The following is a 20405-nucleotide window of genomic DNA, read 5'->3' as shown; positions in this document are numbered from 1 at the left end:
GGCAGAGTGAAACACAGTCGGGTTTCTTTGGGGCTCATGTGTAGATGAAGGACCATCGATCAAGACTCTGCCAAGACCAGCCTGATCTCCAGACCTGCCTTATGATCAGGAGGAAGATGGATATCATACCATACCATACCATTTTATTTATAGAGCACTTAAAACAGCGACAATGCCAACCAAAGTGCTTGTGGATGGTCACAAGCCATCAAACAAAGCTGAGCTGATTGAATGTTTGTGCCACGAGTGACAAATATCTTCCATGTGTACTTTTCGTTAACATTTTCCCTAGTTCATATCTTAGATCTTGTTACTGTTTTTCTTTTACATTTTAATACTTTTGTTGGATGTAACTGGGACCCTGTGTACACAATTTCGTTCCACCACGTGTACCACATGTGGTGCGAATGACAAATAAAGAAACTCTGACTCTGACGTGGTGTGTATGTCAAATAACAAACCTTGAATCCTTGAAAACTTCCCCTAACAGCAACAAGAAAGACTGGGGAAGAGTTAGTCGAAACAAATTAAAGCTGTGATTTAAAATCAGGGTTGGTCCACTAAATATTTGATTCTGATCTTTTCCTAAGTTAAAACATTAGAATTGTGATCTCTACAAATGAATATACTATTTTTTATCATTTGTGTTTTTTTTAGATCTACAAACATGCTGTTAGGTTAGGACATTATACAGAAATGTTTATTTTACTCAAATACTCACATACTTAAAAAAATAATAAAATCATAGCTAACCTGAAAAACAAAGGACTCATATTTGCAGGCCACAAAACATGACTCAGCTGTTTTTACTCATTACATGTAGGGCTGGGCAATATGGAACAAAATTATCTCAATATTTTTAAGATAAATGACGATATACGATATATATATATCAATATTTTTTCTTTCCATAAAGTAATAACAAAAATATATTTCTGAGTCAAAGCTTTGTCCCAGTTGTCACACAGGCACATTTATTAACAAACAGCTGTAACTACTAAATTTGGGGCGGCTGTAGCTGAGTGGTTAGAGCAGTCGTCCTCCAATGCGAGAGTTGGGGGTTCGAATCCACCAGCAGTCACATGCCGAAGTGTCCCTGGGCAAGACACTGAACCCCCTCATAGCTTCAGATGTGTGTCCCATCAGTGTATGAATGTGATAAATCACTGATTAGTCTCTTTAGAATGATTTGTTCATTTAGCTTTATAGAGATCTAGTAGAGTGCTGTATGAATGGGTAAATGAGGCACAGATTGTGGTGTAAAGCGCTTTGAGTATCTTGAAATAAGATAGAAAGGCGCTATATAAGTACAGTCCGTTTACCATTCCATTTACTAAATGTCTAAAAAATAAACTATTTACTTGTATTAAATAATAATCCCGCGCCACCTTCATGATGTTAGTAAGCGTGTGTGAAGCAGCAGTGAGGGAGAAGGAGGGGCCGCGTGCAGTTGGCAGTGCAGACGGTCGATATTTGAATGGCAATTTATACTCGATGATTGAGATACAGCCATTTTAACCATCGTAAATTGGAAAAATTGTGATACATCGAATATATTCGATACATCGCCCAACCCTAGTTGTGCAGTAGATTTTTGGTACTGAATGACGTGTACTTAGAACTTCTTGTCCCCCATCATAGAGCGAAATGTGGGCGTTGGAAATACCATCAATTCATGCGTGCGTGCTGTGAGTCTGATAACTTCCAAAAATAAGTGAGGTACCAATTCCATTCCGATGTGAGGCTGCTTCTAGGTGTAAGAATGTTTCCTTTCAAAAATTGTTGCCAAGTCAAAATCCTAGATGGCCACCACTAAACCTGTTGCGATAAACAAAAAAATCAATTAATCGCATGATAATTGAAAATTATCAAACTCATTTTCATTTATCGGCGTTATCGTTTCTTCGTGTCTCTTTCTACTGAAGACACTGGATGACAAAAGGCTCAACTTTGGTGCTCTTCACTGACCCCTTCCTTTCTCTGTTCTTTTTAAAATCCATTTTAACGATCCAAAATCGCGTTTTTGGATCATTAAAAGCAGCTAAGCTGAGAAGCTAAGTTAACAGGCCAAGCTAGGGAAAAAACCTCCGTCTCGTCAAAGCTCCAAAATTTACGGTTGAAATCTGTGCCTTGGTGTAAAAAGTTGTTTTTCTCTGAAAAAAGAAGCTGAGAACTTTTTCACAGATTTTTTTTTTATTAAAAGCTTTGTGTGAAAAATGCTATGCTAAACAGTTCCAACCACACCGAGTGTCCACCATTTTGAGAACCAAAAAAAAGGAAAGAGAAACAGCCCATGTCATGTCGAGGAGCCTCCCTCCTATTTTTCTTAAGAGACACGCTGCTCGCTCCCTCACTATCCATCCTTCAGTTCGAACAGTCTTATACTGCCATCCGGTGGTCGAAAAAAGATATTACATGCAAAAGAAACTAATCTTTTTAAATTTGACAATAATTACGAATTATTGTCAAATTTCAAACAATATTATCGTTTATCACAATAACTTCTGAGACAATTAATCGCCCAGCAAAATTTGTTTTCGAGACCGGCCTAGCCACCACCGTATACATGTAAACCCTATCAACCGCCCTATCATTTTAGGAAACTATGCTTTTTAGGTTTTGAATTGCTTAAAAATATAGTTTCCTCAAATGAATAGTGGTCAAAGATTAATCTATGGTGGCTGAGGCCACCATTAGCCACTCTCTGGCTCCACCACTGCACCTGGTGGTGGATAAAATTGGTCCCTTCACTCGCCAGGATCGTCACTCTGCGTCACCTTGGAGCAAAAAATAAATAAAAATACTACCTATCCACTTGAATACCTTGCACCAAAAAACATTCAGGTTTACTTACTTTCTCTGTTCAATTCGAGTCTAGAAAAACACTCATCTGGAAAACTACTAACCTTCACTAGTCAAGCCCCTCAGTGATGGGGGACATCAGCGTACCGCTTCTTTTCAACATAGATGACGCACCCATACGAAAATATTTATCAGCTATTTAAAAAATGCTCGTTTTGACATATAATAGCTTTTAAACCTTATTTGCACCCGAGCCTCTAACTTGGCTGTATATATCGGTGTTAGGTACAAATCTCAACATTACAGTCTGAAAATCTGCTTCTTAAATTTGTGCTTCTTTATTTGAATGAATAGCCCTGCTTTACGGTTTAGCTCAAGATAAGCGTTTGTTTTGTCTCCAGGTTGGAAACCTCCTTTGCCCAGATATGCGTCTGCATGAATCTTTGTCTGGATCTCAGGTCTGGGCGTTTGAAAGAATCTCGAGCATTCATTCATCTTTTCCACGTTTCATTTTTCTTGTCTGCATGTTTGAAATGCGGTGGAGCAGCTCGTTCTTAACTCCTGCACAAACAGCGGGGTGGATTACGTCGGGGCTTTCAGAGCAAATTCTTGTTGGCGCATCTTTTTCCTGCAAGTTGTTGTCCTGACTGTAGACATTTGTTTAAGGCTTTTCTTTCCCTCTCTCCTTCTTGTCTTCATCTTCTGCCTTCAGAGCCACTGTTATTCTATAATTGGCACTTAATTGCTGCCGTGGCAACCGTGTTTTTTGGGCTCTGCAACAAAACCATATAGCATGCACTCGCAAACAATCTCTTCTCCTCATTTCACTGTTTATTTTGTTGACAAACATTAACAGGGCAGTGCTGTTTGCCTAAAAATAGTGTCGGTCTGTGTGGGCAAACTCATGTGTGACACGTGCGTTTTTTTATTTTACCCGCCTCATTTTTCTGCTCCATTGCATTTACACTCCAGCCGTAATAAATCCTCATCCATCACACTTTACCTCCTGTTGCCATAGCGATTCCGATCAGCAGCTTTCCACCTGTGGGCTTCAACACGGCTGCTGGTTGTGAGATTATTTTCATTTAATTCAGTTTAATAGATGTGAAAACAAAATAATAATAATTAAAAAAAAACCTGCCCAGAAAGGTTGCACTGCATTTTTCATCATCTTCTTTCCACCACCCTGTGGATGAAAAACCTTCGAGATAAAAGCATCTATGTTGTTTGAGGGAACTTTATATTTAATTTGTGAGATTATTAAAGCCAAGTTGAGTATGTTAATCTGCTTCTTTCGGTGAGGTTGACTCCATAATCTGAGGAACAGCTCAGTTAATCTGGAGGTAGACAAGGAACAATAAATTGCCAACTGCTTACAACATTACATCAATAAAATAAAAATAATACAATTACAAGCCTATTGGAGCCAGTGCCCTTATTTTCCTACAATGAGTGGCTTTCTTCTTGTCAGATGGGAAAAAAATTAAATTTCACATTTGTTTTTATTTATTTATTATGCTTGTTGGTAAATAATAATAAAAAAAATAGCAGTACGATCAATTGTAAACACTAAAGTTTACTTTAAAGTTGTATAATCAGCTTGAAATTATTACTTAAGGCCTATTATGAGGGGCGGCACGGTGGCACAGTTGATAGAGCTGCCGCCTGTCAGCGAGCAGGTCACTCTGGTTCAAATCCGACTGGGGGCCTTTCTCGGTGGAGTTTGCATGTTCTCTCTGTGCATGTGTGGGTTTTCTCCGTGTACTCCAGTTTCCTCCCACAGACCAAAAACATGCATGTTAGGTTGATTGGTGACTCTAAATTGTCCCTAGATGTGAGTGAGAGAGTGAATGTTTGTTTGTCTCGTTTGTCTCTGTGTCCCTGTGATGGACTGGAGACCTGTCCAGGTGTCCACCACCTCTCACTAGATATGGGCACCAGTGACCTCCATGACCCGAAAAGGAAGAAGCGGGTAAAGATGATGGATGGAAGGATGGTGGCCTATTATGAATTAAACACAATAAAGTAGAGAACATATTACAATTTTTCACAACTTTTACATTCATTACTAATATTGCTGTGAATATTTAGTGAAGAAGTAAATACCGTATTTTCCGCCGCAAACATCGCACCGCCCTAAAAGTCGCATCAGTCCAAATATATCTTACTAATGTGGAAAAATCCATAAATATGTCGCTTCGGCATATAAGTATGTAAATTATGTTGAAAAAAAACGACCTATAGGGTGAAAAATACGGCATATATTCGTTCTGTTCTGGGGCTGCTTTTCTGCGTCTGGCCCAGGGTGTCTTGGATCTGTACAAACTACAGTGAAATCTCAAGACATTCTGGAGGAAGATGTACTGCCCAGAGTCAGACAGCTTGGTCTGATTCACAGGTTGTGGATCCTTCAGCAGATCAATGACCCAAAACACACCCAGGGATGATTCAGAACCATTGAATAGTCAGTGATGGTCCGAAATCTAGATTTTTTTTGCCCCATACTTTTTGTGCTTAGATTTCAGATTTTAGTGGCTCAAAAAATTTATTCATTTAGCTAGAACGCTTAAAATAAACTGCCATAAAGGTGAGAAAGGGTCAGTTTTGAAGTCGCGGGTCAATGTAGAGCATGTTTGGTAAAACGACAAAAAGACAAAATTGCCAAATCTATACAATTAAAAAAACAACAACTTGATTTTCAAAAGACCATAATCCTCCTAGAAGCAGAGATCTTTTCAAGCTCTTGAGTGTGATCTGATCTTGCTATTCTTGCTTTGCTTTGGCTCAGAGTGCTTTAAATTGCATATTTGTGTCCTCGTTTTGCTGTTGAGGTATTTATTAAAAACTAATACAAGAAAAAACTGCACCCTCTTCCTATTTGGGTGTTGATTGCCTGTGACTAATGGATTATTTGTTTGATTGCACCAAATCCTGATATTAGAATCGTGACAAAAACAAAAAATGTCTTCTTTAATGATGAAAAACAAGTAAAAAAAAAAACTATTTAGTTAGAGAGTTTAGGTGTATATCTCCACCAATCCAAACCACTTGATTGCAAATGAAACAGTTTCTCCCTGGGTCCATTTAAATTCCTCACTGTCGTATTCTCTTTCTGATTTGGTGCGCAGAGCTGTAGTTCTTTCCGTTCTTCCTCAGACGCTACCTTCTCTAGTTTTTCCTCAGTTTGTTTCTCATTCACATCATCTGCATGGATGTTCTGGGTAATGGTCCGTCTTTTTTACTTGTATTTTTTTATCCTCATGTCACTGTTCAGCCAGATGACTTAGTATTCCATGCATATGAAATGACGGTGCATATGTTTGTATGGGGTCTGCCCGGTACTGACGTTAGCTTTGAGCTGTAGAATCGTCCTTGTCCACGCTTTGTCATTATCAGGCGCTCTGCTGTGTGCCTGTGAGCGTGCATGAGTCCATTTAGAGGCGACCACTTCTGCTTTGATGAAACCACTAATTATTGATCGGACAGGAACGAACCTGCAGAGCTGACAACCCTCGCTGCGTCTGAGACAGAATGAGACTAAAACAGATTTATACAAATCCAGAAACCTGATTTTGCAGATGTTTTTTTTTTTTTAGTAACGCAGTCGGTTTTTATTTGTTTGTTAGAAAGTTGTTTGTTCAGGATGAGCTTTCATTTTAATAAACAGAACTGTTTAAATCAGCTCATCCCAGCCGAGATGAGGATCAGAACCTCCGAGGCTGAAGCCATGGTCAGTTGTAAAAAGGTGGATTGCTCTCTTCGGGTCGAGGGTGAGGTTCTGACTCGAGTGGAGGAGTTCAAGTACCTTGGAGTTTTGTTCATAAGTTAGGAAAGAATGTAGCGTAAGATTGACAGATGGATCGGTGCAACTTTCGCAGTATTACGTACTTTGTGTGGGTCTGTTGTGGTGAAGAGAGAGCTGAGCTGTAAGGCAAAGCTCTCTGTTTACCGGTCGGTCCACGTTCCTACCCTCACCTATGGTGAAGAACTCTGGGTAGTGACTAAAAGAATGAGATCGTAGATACAAGTGGTTGAAATGAGTTTCTTCTGCAGGGTAGCTGGACTCTCGCTTAGAGATAGGGTGAGAAGTTGCGTTATCAGGAGATACTCCGACTAGAACTTCTGCTCCTCCACATAAAGAGGAGCCAGTTGAGGTTTGGGTATCTGGTAAGGATGGACCCTGGACGCCTCCTCAGAGAGGTGATCCAGGCATGTCCGACTGGGAGGAGACCCCGAGGAAGACCAAGGACACGTTGGAGAGACTATGCCCCTTTTGCACTGCTCCTACTCAGCCCTCCACAGAAAAATTGCTATTCCACCAGTACTTTTTAACTCGGCTGAATCAGGACCTTTTATTGTCTCTGCTTCTCTGGTGGGACCGTTGGAGCTGAGTGGAGCCGACTCCGGACCGAAACGTGAATGCGGGACACTGACTGGTCAGGGGGAGGAGTCTCTGGATCTCAGAAACTTTTCACCAATCCGCCGTTTGCAATTTCTCGGAATGCGAAGCAGCGGCTGGATCTATTTTTAAGATTTTAAAAACTATAATGACAACACCATGTTTAATGCTGAAGTTCAGGTGTTTTTTGTGTTTGGTAACCGATGACAAAATTCGAGCGAGCGGAGTCACCGCGGAGGATCATACGAGCTGCAAAGCTGTTGAAGCACTCGAGACCGGACCCTGAGCCCTGGCAGGCAGGAGGACCAGGACGGAGGGTGGAAATGTTTTTTTTTTTTTAAACATTTTATGTAGTATAAAAAAGTTTTTTTTTTAACCTGTGAAGATTAAAAATAAATAAATGGTGCAGACTTTATTATGAAATCCTGTTTTCACTTTGACTTAACTTTAATTCACAGATTATTTAATTAACTCGGTTGAAAAAAATCATAAAAAGACAAAATTATTGGATCTCAGGAATATTTCCCTCAAACATGTTTAAAGAAGAGACTTTGGTTGGACTTTATTCTAACCCACAGATGTACAAATCACAAAACAAGAAATACACTTTAAATCAAAGCTAAAATAAAATCTGTATACAAGAAACAAAGCCACGTATCTAAATTGAACAATAAAAGTAGACACAGTGAGTGCAAATACATCAAATGATGACGAAAAATATAGAATTTTAAATAGACGTTTTTGTAGAATCTGGTTCATCAGATTTAATTCAGTTTACTTATATAGCGTCAAGTCACAACAGAAGTTGTCTCAGGGCACTGAACAGAAACATTCATATATGAAAATAATTTAATATTATTTATCTGAGGAGCAGACTGCTTTGAGTTTAACTCATCACAGAACTCTCACTCTGTGAACTAAAGTTCATTAAAAGTTCATCATCAGGATTGTGGATTCTGGACCGATCCCGTCATGAAGTGTGGTGCAAATCAGGCTGCTCTGAGCAGAGTTGGGGCTGAGTAGGAGCAGTGCAGTATGTCTCTCAGTTGGCCTGGGAACACCTTGGAGTACTCCCAGAAGAGCTGGAAGAGGTGGCTGTGGAAAGAGATGTTTGGACCTCCCTGCTCAAGCTGCTGCCCCCACGACCCGACACTGGAACAACTGGAAGATAATGAGTGGATGGATGGAAATTATACCAGGAAAAAAAAACCATAAATGGTATTAGATATACATAGTAGGTGCTTGTGTTTATTCCTGGTTTATGGGACAGATTTAATGAATTATTCTCATGGATATTTATTGTTGAGGCATTTCAGAGCTTAAAGTTTAGTTTCAGTTCTACCTCATTAGACTTCTTCACATCCAATACGAAGGTGATAATGAACATTATGGGCTGCTCTTTACGTACTGTTTATATGTTACATGAGATCTGTTATCCATCCATCCATTATCTACTGCTTGTTCCAAAGTCGGGTCGTGGGGGCAGCAGCTTGAGCAGGAAGGTCCAGACATCTCTTTCCACAGCCACCTCTTCCAGCTCTTCTGAGAGGACTCCAAGGTGTTCCCAGTCCAGCTGAGAGACAGTCTCTCCAGTGTGTCCTGGGTCTTCTCCCAGTCAGACATGCCTGAACCACCTCAACTGGCTCCACTCGATGCGGAGGAGTAGCGGTTCTACTCCGAGTCTCTCCCGGATAACTGAAAGCGAGAGAGCGATCCACCCTTTTCCGGTTGAGGACCACGGCCTCAGATTTGGAGGTGCTGATTCTCATCCTTCACACTTGGCTGCGACCCGCTCCAGTGAGAGCTGAAGATCACGGCCCAATGACACCAACAGGACCACATCATCTGCAAAGAGCAGAGGTGGAATCCTGAGGCCACCTAACTGGAATCCCTCCACCCCCTGGCTGCACAGAGGAATTCTGTCCATAAATGTTACAAACAGAATCGGTGACTGTGACAATGGGCAGCCCTGGCGGAGTCCAACTCCCACCCTGAAGGGGTCCGACTTATACCGGCAATGCGAACCAAACTCTCACACCGCTTGTATAGGGGCCGAACAGCCTATAACAATGGGCCCGTGCTCCGTGAGTATAAGATCTGTTATGATTATCAAATATATATCTATTTGCTAAATGCCAGAATAAATGCCTTTCTTTTTAAGTCATAAGTTTACATACATGCTCTTAGTACCGTAATTGGCAGGATTTCTTTTAAACTGTATGATTCGTGTTTGTGTTTTGGATTTCCTTTCACAAACTTTTCACAATAGTTCTGTAATTTTGTCCCATTCCTCCTGACAGAACTGATCAGGCTCTGCCCACAAGTTTATATGAAATTGAGATCAGATCTTTGTGATGGCCACTCCCAAACACTGACTTTGTTGTCCTTCAGTCACTTTTTTACTAATGTAGCAATTTGCTGGGAGTTGTTGTCCATCCGAAGACACATTTGTGTCCAAGCTTTAACTTCCTGGCTGACATCTTGAGGTGGTGCTTCAATATTTCCACATAATGTTCTTTCCTCGTGAGGCCATAAATTTTGTGACGTGCACCTGCTCCTGCTCCTGCAGCCAAACACCCCCACAACGTGATGCGGCCGCGCTCATACTTCACAGCTGGGATGGAGCAATCTTCACTTTTCCATCTAAATGTGACATTGGTGATTATGGCCGAACAGTTCATCTTAGTTTCATCAGACTACAGGAAAAATACAAAGAACTTTGTCCCTGTTTGCATTTGCAAATTGTAATCCAGTATTTTTCTATTGCATTAGAAATTCACTGAGTGGCCTTTCAGCCCATGTCAGTACAAGAGTCGAACACTTTCTGACCAGCCTCAGCGACGTCTGCACAAGCTCTTTTGCCTTTTTGTGGGGACTAATACTCACATTTTGCACCTTAGCATTTCTTCTTGAGAGCACATGATCATCTTCTTCCTGAGCACAATGACAGCATACTTGTGTATAACTGTTTGAACAGATGAACGTGGCGCCTTCAGGCGTCTGGAAAATGTATCCAAAGATAAACCAAAGTCATGGAGGTCCACAATTCACTTCCTGTCTGAGTTCTTTTTTATTTTCCGATGATGTCCTTCAAAGAAGCAGAGTTAAAGAGGCAGTTTTCAGAACAAAATTGGACTAAGCAGGCCAGAACATGTAGAGAAAAAAAAAAATCAACAGCCGAAGTCTGCTGCAGCAGCTGGAAACGCTCTGATAAATGGAATTTATTTATTTTTGATGATGTTCAGCTCGACCTCGAATGTTGAAAAGTACCGATGGCTGCTGTCAGTCTGAGCGTTAAATGTGTTACTGTCACCTTGTCGGCCTATCCTCGTCTCTCCCCCTCCATCTCCGTCTCTTTCGAGATGGACCATTTCTCTCTGATCAAGAAGCACTCAGCTGCTGCCAATACCATTTCTTTCTTGGCAGTGGACCCTGACTGACATGATTACAAGAGGAAATGCAGCCATTGCTGCGGCGGACTACGACAAGTGGGGACTTCCTGTCGGTCAAACACATCAGCACAAATCTTTGAAATCAGCTGCCAGATGTTAGTTCCTTTCAATCGGACAGACGCCACTGGTTCTTCAGCCTGTGTGTTTGTGTTGCAAGTGAATGAAACGAGTGTCAACGTAACGTAAAGTGAGTCACCCCGCGTCCCTGCTGAAGTGGTAAAGGTGTGTTTCTTTGTGTATGGGCTTGGATATCACATCAGGTTGCGCATAATTCCTTTCAATCTTTTGTTCAGCTTTATTTGTGTTCTGATCCTTCCAGCATTCAGCCTTAAAGGATATGTGATCCATTTTAAAGCCTGATCAGGCTTCATTGAACATTAGCATGTGTAAATTGTACACAAACAACAAAAGCTGGATCAACTCGAGGTAGCAGCAGAGTCATATGTATGTGTAGCTTGTAAATGTGGGAAAGAGGATGTCAGTTTTTATGACTGTGATCCCACAACACGGGCTTGTTGTGTACTTTTTCCAAAACAGCAACTAGTGACAAAACCGTCAACTACTCTCTGGTGGCATTGGAGGCTGTTGTGAAAGCGTGTATTGTTTTTACTCTTCTCATTGAGCAGCAGGTGCTGCCGTGGGTCCCACCCCAGTCTCCAGGTTTCCTCAGGCAGCCCAGTTCTTGTGCAACACTCCCTTCCAGCTACAGCCAGAGGACATGTTCACTCCTTGGTTTTTTTTGAGAGCCAATAGTTGCTTTCTTTACTGAGGAGTTGGCAACACTGGTCGATCCAGTTGGTCCAAAAGTTAACTGATATGTTCGTAGCCTCCTGGCACCATCAGCATATAACGGCCTTTGCTTCATACTCATGAGACCTTGTTCCTTGGCTTTGACTCGGCCCGACTCGGTGCATCTTCAGAGTATTTCCATTGGGTGGTCCAACCTGCTTCTAGATCAGTTTTCTGACCTACTCAGCAGCAGTTCCAACTGAGCCAAGCCGAGCTGAATTATGAGACGCTGCAGACTGACGAGCAGCGACGTCAATCATGAGCTTCCTTTACAAGAATCATACAAAGTCTTTTTAAAACCTTTCAACCACACCATTTGTATTTACTTGAAAAAAAAACTAAAGAAATGTCTCTATATAGCCATTAAAATGGCAACCTGTAAACCAACTTGTGCTTGTTGGTTGACAGAATTCAGAGGAGCTCAGACCAAATAGACTCGATAAACGGGCTCCAACATGTGGAGGATGGCCTCAACTCGGCCACGGCATATTGGGAAACCGTGGCAGAGGATGCAGAGTGTTTTTGTGACTTTATTTCACTTGTATGCTTATTGCTGTGGTGTGTTTACCTTGGATAGAAAATAATATCGTAGACGTTTCAGGCTGCCACCCTACTATTGAGGCGACACTCAAGTCGTATTAAAAACCCACCTAACGCGTAGAACAGCATAGAAACAAAACAGCTAAACAAACAATGTCATGTAAAATGTTTGCCAATAGTTTGTGTAGCATTATTTCACACTGATAAGTCATGTTTAAGAAAAGTTTGTGCTATAAATCTAAAATAATTGGGGATGCGTTGGGCTAGTCTAGAAAATTACTATTTTTCCTCTTATTCCATTCTCTGTGTTCTCTGACTGTGTCACAGCTACCAGCTATTCAACGTCTAAAGGAACATCACTGCAAAGACGACTAGACTATCTTTTTGTCCCCTGTTGCGTAGCAAAAAGGGGGAATTGGAAATACTCTCCATCTGTCTGTGAATGTTGTGAGCTAGATAACAATAAGTGAGGTACCGACTTCCATTTTGGTGTGTGGCTACATCTACACATAAAGTTTCCTTTAGAAAATTGGGCTGCCAGGTCAAAATCCAAAATGGCCTCCACCATATATATGTAAACCAGCCACCCCAATCATTTGAGGAAACCATGCTGTATGGTTTTTATATTGCTTAAAAGTATATCTTTTCTATACTTTGGGTGACCAGTGGGGTAGAGGCACGGCAGCCGACTCGGGACCCGAAAGTCCCAGGTTTGATCCCCAGTCATTGCACATCTCGTGGTGTCTCTGAGCAGCACACCCTATCCCCAATTGCTTCCTGGGTGCTTTCAATAGCTGCCCACTGCTCCACCTGGTGGTGGATGGGTTAAATGCAGAGAGCCAATTTCGCCATTGTATGGGAACATACAATGATGACAACATAGAACATGTTATTATTATTAATCTATGGTGATCAAAGTCACCGTTAGCCACCCCCTGGATCCACCACTGCACCTGGTGATGGGTAGTATTCATCTCTCTGCGCTGCCTCGGACAAAAAAATACCAACTACCGTTACTTCTGTTCTTCTACAGTGTAAGTCCTACCCACTTGAATATCTTTCTCCATGAACATTAAGGTTTACTTGCGTTTCTTGGTTAATTTCAATCCAGAAAAACACTCGTCTTGAAAACTACAGACATTCACTATTCAAATCCTTCAGCGACGGGGGGTGGGGTGGGGGGCATCGGTGTACTGCTTATTAAAGTGGCAGCGTTGATTAACATGAACAAAATAGATTTTTGACAATTCTAAATAAAGTCAGAATCTTTGTGGACATCTGCAACTCTTTTAATAATAAATATTCCCTCATTACCAAGTGTGGTGCTGTGCATTATGGCCAAACAGTATCTTTACTTGGTTCTTATTTTGTATATAGAAACTTCTTTCTGAAGTTGTTTTTTTTTTACGTTGTCATTTAAGCTATAGGACATATTTGTTTACAAGTTTTTGCCTAAATTAAATGTGACGCAGTAAATGACAAATGAACAAAAGTTACAAAATTCCAACTATAAATTACAAAAATAATCTGTGAAGAGCTTTGATCTGATATTGTTGCCTCCTTTATGACTCAAACATTAGTCACAACAATCCACAGAAGTCACCACAGGTGAAAAAGGTACCTGTTGTGATGAGTAATACCACAGCTATGAACGTCTACAAATTACTGTGGCCGCCCATTCACGGATCTGTCTGCGGGGAATGAATGAAAAGCTTCTGAATGAAGCAACACGAGCTGCACGGGTCACTTGTTCCGCCCGGCTTTGTCGTCACCAGAACCCCCAGCAGCCATTATCAGTCAAAAACAAGTGTCGGCTGTGAGCGCTCGTGAGTCAATCAATGATCTTATCGCTTTCCAGATGGTCCACCTCAGTGACCGTCGGCAAACAGACAGTGTGGCTGCAGATTTGTCAGAGAGCGGCGGGATGAGGAGTAAACGAGGTTCTTGCCGAGAGTCACCTGAAACGACAGCGGGTGTAATGACTGCAGCAAAGGCAGCGACGCTGTTCGCCCTTTGACGCGCGCCGAAGTGTCGGCATGTTGGTGTTTTGAAGACTGCTCTGCCTCGAGGCTGACGGGCGGCTCGTAAAAACGTGCTTCTCTCTGAATGGCTCCCGGGCTTTCTGCGAGGCAGCGCTCGCATATCGATGCAGTTAGAGGGCTCATTCACAGCAGCTGCTTCCACCTTGAATGAAAAGCTGACGACACACACACACACCAAATCTTGGTGGTAGAAGATTAAAAAAAAATCCAACCTGATGTGAATTTTAGTTCCCCAGTAGAGAGGTAAACTGGGTTTTTAAAAAACTGACTGTATCTTTTCTAAATGCATTACATTATCCTCAAGATGTGATGTCAGCCGACACTTCTTATTGTGTGAATGTTTATGGAGCACTCACTCTGTTGTGATCCATTTTTCTTCCGTACGTTGTCCGGCATCGTTCATCATCTTTCCTGCTGTTTTCAAGCCATTTCAAAACAATCAAAACGTTTGGCTCTTTCAGCACGATCCTGCTATGACTTTTGGTATTGGTGCAACTTTAGCTTTTTGAAATATTGAACCTTTTCTGCCACTTTTGTCTCATAGAAAATGAACTGAGCTCATTCTACCTTTCTACCATTCTACCTTCAAATCTTTAGATCTGTTTACAACCTTTTACTGCTCCTTTCATTTTGTTCTGCTTCAGCTTCTTTCAGCTTCCTTCTGCAAATTTAAACATTTTTCAGCTACTTTCAGCTGTTTTATGCTCCTTTCAGATTCTTTGTGCTAACTACAACATTTTTGTCCTTCTTCTAACTTCTTTTTGCTATTTTCACCTTGTTTAGCTCCTTTCTACAAGCTTCAGCTTTTTCTGCTATTTCAGCTACTATTTAGCTGTTTTATGCTAATTTAAGCTTTTTCCGGTGATTCCACATTTTTTGCACTTATTTCAACATTTTTCAGCATAATTCACCAAAAATGTACTCTCTCCACTTCCTTCCTGTAATTTCAGCTTCTTTATGCCTTTTTAGCTACTTTTCAGCAAGTTATTTATTTATTTTATTTATTTATTTATTTATGTTGCAGATTTCAGCCTCTTCTTTTTTCAGATAATTTCCACCTTTTTGGACTAATTTCTGCTTCTTACAGCCTTGAGCAAACATTTTCTTTCTGCTTTCTTCTGATAATTTGAGCTTTTTCTACATTTTCAGCTACTTTTTTTTTAGCATTTTTTCAGCTTATTTCAGCTGTTTTCTGATAAGTTCAAGTTTTTCGTGATAATTTGTGCTACTTTCTGGCTAATTAACTTTATGCTCGTTTCAGCTTTTTTCAGTTAGTCCCTGCTATTTCGGCTACTATTTAGCTGTTTTATGCTAATTTTTGCTTTTTCTGCTAATTACACATTCTTTGATCTCACATCAGCTCTTTGGGCTTCATTCTTTCATTTATTATTCTCAATTTACTTACTTTATTTCATGATTGTCTACTGTTGTCGTCATTATTTGTTAAAATTCAAGTCTCTCTTGTAAATGAGTTGCCGAGGCTCAATGATACTAACCTGTATAAATAAAGGTTGAATGAAAAAAAATTTCGGATAGTTTAAGCTTATTTTTGCCTTTTCAGCTATTGTTTCAACTTTGAGCTTTTTTAGCTAATTTTCTAATTTTGGTATTCTCTTTTCTGCTTATTTAAACCTATTTCAGCAAATGTGTGTTCTTTCTGCTTTCTTCTGCTACTTTGGGCTAGTTCTTCATTTCAGCATGTTTTTTTAGCCAATTCCAGCTGTTCTCCTGCAATAAGCATTCACACTGCATTTTTGCAGGAAATGCAATTTCTCTAGTTTGAGTTTGACTTCTTTTGCGAGTTATGTTCTTTTTTGTACGACGCAGGTATTAGAATTTCAAGGTTCATCTTGCCTCACAGATGTGTCTACTCCCGAGTCTGTTCTATATTATAACAAGATCTTTAACAAGACCACAGCACCTTTATACACCCATCAACAATCTAATATACAGTCATCTATAGCAACAGCCCGGACAAGAAAAACCGTGTATAACTTTGACCTTGATTTGTGACCTTGACCTTGGAGTAGGGTGATGAAAATTGTATGCGACCCTCCGTCTAGTGATGATCCATATGTGTATGAAGTCTGTTAAATTATCTTGAGCGAATCAGAATTTATGGGCAGGACAAGTGAAAGTTGGCAGAAGGAGACTATTCTGTAATCCGTCTCCCCTTGGACGGGCGTATAAAAAATGTATTTTCTCTTCTTTTTCAGCTATAATATGCATTTAATTTGGGGCGATTATAATAAGAAAGATTGATGTTATGTAATTATACATTGTAAATGTTTGTTGTAATATTAGTGGCAAATTAAATTTTTACTGTTTGAACTATGTATAGTGAGTTATTGTAAAATTGTTGGTTTTCAAAACAAAACTTCTGTATTCACAATAGGGCTGTACTGTGTAAGCAACTACAATAATGTGGTTGTAACTTTACCATTCATTCTGTAAAGATTAGGGGTGCACCCATTACAGTTTTCTGGCCGATCACCGATTTCTAAAAAGTCTGACCTGCTGATTCCGATTTTGGCCGATACCGATTTTGTTTTATAAGGGACACTGTCACAATGCACCTTCAATTTTCCAATATTATTTTATTGAAAAACATACCCTTGAACAATATCCTAGAAGCAATACAAACTTGTTTAACTGGCCATGAGGTAGTGCTCTGAAATATAAATGAAGTGCAGACAATTGTTGTTAAAACTAAAAAAATCGGTTTCCCATGCACGTATTGGCCGATGTCATATTTCCCAAAATTAAGGAAATTGGGGCCGATAAATCGGCCGGCTGATTTATCGGTACACCCCTAGTAAACATGCAGGGTTCTCAATTTACCTCGCATAGGTCACAGAGACATGTGTTTAAGATTCTTCAGTTTTGAAAATATATTTTTATAAATGTGCACAAATTTTATCCAAATAGTCAAAAATTTGTTGTGGTCTTGAGAGCACTTTGGACTCTTATCATCTGACATAAACCATCCAAGAAAAATGTTTAGGTATAAAATGTAGAAGAAAAGGGGGGCAGACTTTGAGATGGACAATAAAACAATGTGCACAACCAAGTATGCAGTTTTACATACTTTGTGATTTTCAAAACATGGCCTCTTGTTGATCACTTGGTTGCAAACACTCAGAGTTCAGTGAGGTCGTAACAAAAATTCCCAAATGTTCTTGTTTCCCATCAGTCACGACTCTGTGAAATACCACCTTTCTGATCATTTTTTTTCAGTACTATCTATAGTTCAGGTGGCGCAGTTAGTAGGGCTGCTGTCTCTCAGCGAGAAGAAGGTCGCCAGATCAAATCCCAGCCCGAGACCTTTCTGGGTGGAGTTTGCATGTTCTCTCCGTGCATGCGTGGGTTTTCTCTGGGTACTCCAGTTTCCACCCACAGACCAAAGACATGCATGTTAGACTGACTGGCAACTCTAATTTGTCCCTAGGTGTGAGTGAGAGAGTGAATGGTTGTTTGTCTCGTTTGACTCTGTGTCCCTGTGATGGACTGGAGACCTGTCCAGGCTGTCCCCCACCTCTTGCACAGTAACCGCTGGATATGGGCACCAGTGACCCCCGTGACCCGAAAAGGAAGAAGCGGGTTGAGAATAATAGATGGATAATCTATAGTTCAGCTGTTTAGTTGAGCCTAGGCCTGTCGCGATAAACAATAAATCAATTAATCGTATGATAAATGAGATTTATTGACCTCATTTTCATTTATCGGCTTTATCGTTTCTTCGTGTCTCTCTCTTTCTACTGAAGACACTGGATGAAAAATAATCAACTCTGTTGCTCTTCACTGACCCCTCCCTTTCTCTTTTCTCTTTAAAATCTGTTTTCAAAAGCAGCTAAGCTGAGAAGTTAAGTTATGAGCTAAGCTAACAGGCTGACCTCAGGAACAATCCTCCATCTTGTCGAAGCTCCAAAGCGCCTCCCTCTAGGAATATGCATTATATATGGTACACACTAGAAACGATAGACATTTAGCCTATGATAGAGACCTGTATTCCATCAGCTAACCACAGCAATGCTGAATCTGATGTAAAATCAGAGTTGTCAGATTTAATAATTACTTTTTTTAGTTGAAAACAGTGCGTAAGTGGTGTTACAGTCCTTTCTTTGACAGCTAAGTGGCGAAGCTACAAGCTAACTACGGCCAGCTTGCCGTACTCGTATTCAGACGCTGCGCAAAATTCAGTGTTCCGTTGAAAGATTTTTTTCATAGAAAGTTCATTGGTCAGCTTTAGTTGAAGCATTTGAGCTAAAAAAATAAGCATATTGTGATATATATCGTTACCGCCACCCATCACAATACATATTGTGATATTAATTTTATGCCATATCGCACATCCCTCCCTCCCATTTTTCTTAGAGACGTTGCTTGCTCCCTCAGTATCCATCCTTAGGTTCAAACAGTTTTCTACTGCCATGTGGTGGTCGAAAAAGGTTACTACATGCAAAACAAACATTTCTTCTTAAATTTGACAATAATAACTAATTATTGTCAAATTTCAAACAATATTATCGTTTATCGCAATAATTTCTGAGACAATTAATCGCCCAACAAAATTTGTTATCGTGACAGGCCTAGCTGAGGCTTACCTTCTGCTCTGTGTTTCTGCCTACTTGACGTGTGCGGTTACCAGGACGATCCTAATGAGCCACTGGCAAAATCTTTCAAAGTTCTTTTGATCTTCAACATTTTGTCAGCTTAGAGAATTTTAGAAGGAAGTGCGTGAGAAGCGGTGCGCTACGTCTGTAGCTTCTTAGCTAGCGTATCTTTATTGCGCTATATCAATACCGGAAATTGTCGACGGAGGGGTGGGGGGATTGTGTGAAGGACGTTTCAGTTTCAGTAGGCAGGGCGTGGCACCCTCCTTGGATAACGGTAGGGGAAACACTGAGTATAAAGTCCTTTGACTAAGGAGCTGAAGGTTCATAACGGGTCTAACCGGACTAAAAGTTCAGACAAACACAAAGGTGGTGTCTTAATTTTAGCCGTGGTTTATAAAGTCTGAATATATGACGGTCTGGGTTGCCAGAATGTTGAGCAGGAGTGCAAACATGGGGGCACACGTGTTCGCTCCAATATGTCGCTGAGCCTGGGGGCAGATAAATAAAGGAAGCAGCACTTGCATCAGGCAGATTAACTCACCAATGGGCTCATCTTCATTCATCATCCTGCCTGTCCTCATGATGCACTCACACACCGTTTCATTCGGCAACTGAAAGACCGAGCTGAATTTAAAGATCCCAATTATTTCTCCTGATAATAATGATGATAATGATTACCAGGTTTTTGTTGTTTTTTTTATCTTTCAAAGAAACTGAATTGATAAAATGTCAGATGAAAAGCTTTGGAAAGCTGTACGTAAAATGAAGTCACATTTTTGCTCGTGTCTGTGTGCGTCTGATGGCAAAATTTCTCATGGACCACTGAACATGTATGATTGAAATGCTCTGAAAATGATCATTGGATGTACATCTACAACAGATTGTTTTGGAGTCAACCCAATTCAAGATGGCTCCCACAGAGAATCAACATCATCCAACATAAAAACATCTATAACTCGGTTTTACATGTATTGAGTTAACTGCGCATGTGGTAGTAGCTGAGAGTCATTTCAGACCCTGAAGCCGACCCTCTGAGAATGTCTGCCGTAACTCCAGATGAATAAACGTGCTGTTTTTTGTTTGTGTTGTCAGAGGGGCGTTTTCCGAGGTGGTGCTGGCGCAGGAGAAGCAGAGCGCTCGGATGTTTGCGGTGAAGTGCATCCCGAAGAAGGCTCTGAAGGGGAAGGAGAGCAGCATCGAGAACGAGATCGCCGTGCTGAGGAAGTGAGTGCCGTCGCACAAACACACACTTAAACCCGCTAATTCCTGGTTACCGCGGTAACAGCATCCCCCCCCCCCTTCTCTTTCCTTCTGTGCAAAAATACCCCCTCATCCCTCCAAAACCTTTACGATCCACAGCCTACCTATCATTCACACAAACATACCCAGCTGCACTATAATACAAACAATCAAACCCGTAGAATTTCTTGAAGAAATTACCATCGCCTGCTTCTTGCCAGAGCTCTAGACTAAGATCTTATGTTGCAAAATGGCAAAGTTGTAGCTCTTTTGGTTAAACTTTCCTAGTACCATTTAGCACAATCTCAAGCGACATCTTGTTTGATCTGTTAGTGCTTGGAGTCTGTGTTGTGCAGGATTGTCAACTACCACCACACCAAGTTTTAGCTCATTATCTATAAAAGTCACCAAGTTAGAGGGATATTTTAGTAGACTAAGGTTGACTAGCTGTGGTGGTCATCTTAAATCAAATGGTCTCCAAATGTAAATTACTTATAGATGCCCATTCAAAGATTATTTGCAGAAA

The 20405-nt window shown here is 40.7% G+C and overlaps 1 protein-coding gene across 1 annotated transcript in view; it reads left to right on the top strand.

Moving 5' to 3' along the window:
* Window positions 1-20405, top strand: part of camk1da (calcium/calmodulin-dependent protein kinase 1Da) — an 87639-nt gene that overhangs the window by 28609 nt on the left and 38625 nt on the right. Inside the window, exon 2 of the mRNA XM_037695870.1 lies at window positions 19733-19864. Coding sequence (XP_037551798.1) covers window positions 19733-19864 — 132 coding nt within the window. The remainder of the gene's footprint in view (window positions 1-19732; window positions 19865-20405) is intronic.

The sequence above is a fragment of the Nematolebias whitei genome, chromosome 22 (genome assembly GCF_014905685.2).
Source record: "Nematolebias whitei isolate Nwh7 chromosome 22, NemWhi1, whole genome shotgun sequence".
Classification (NCBI taxonomy): Eukaryota; Metazoa; Chordata; class Actinopteri; order Cyprinodontiformes; family Rivulidae; genus Nematolebias; species Nematolebias whitei.
This window is presented reverse-complemented; position numbering and strand designations above follow the sequence as displayed.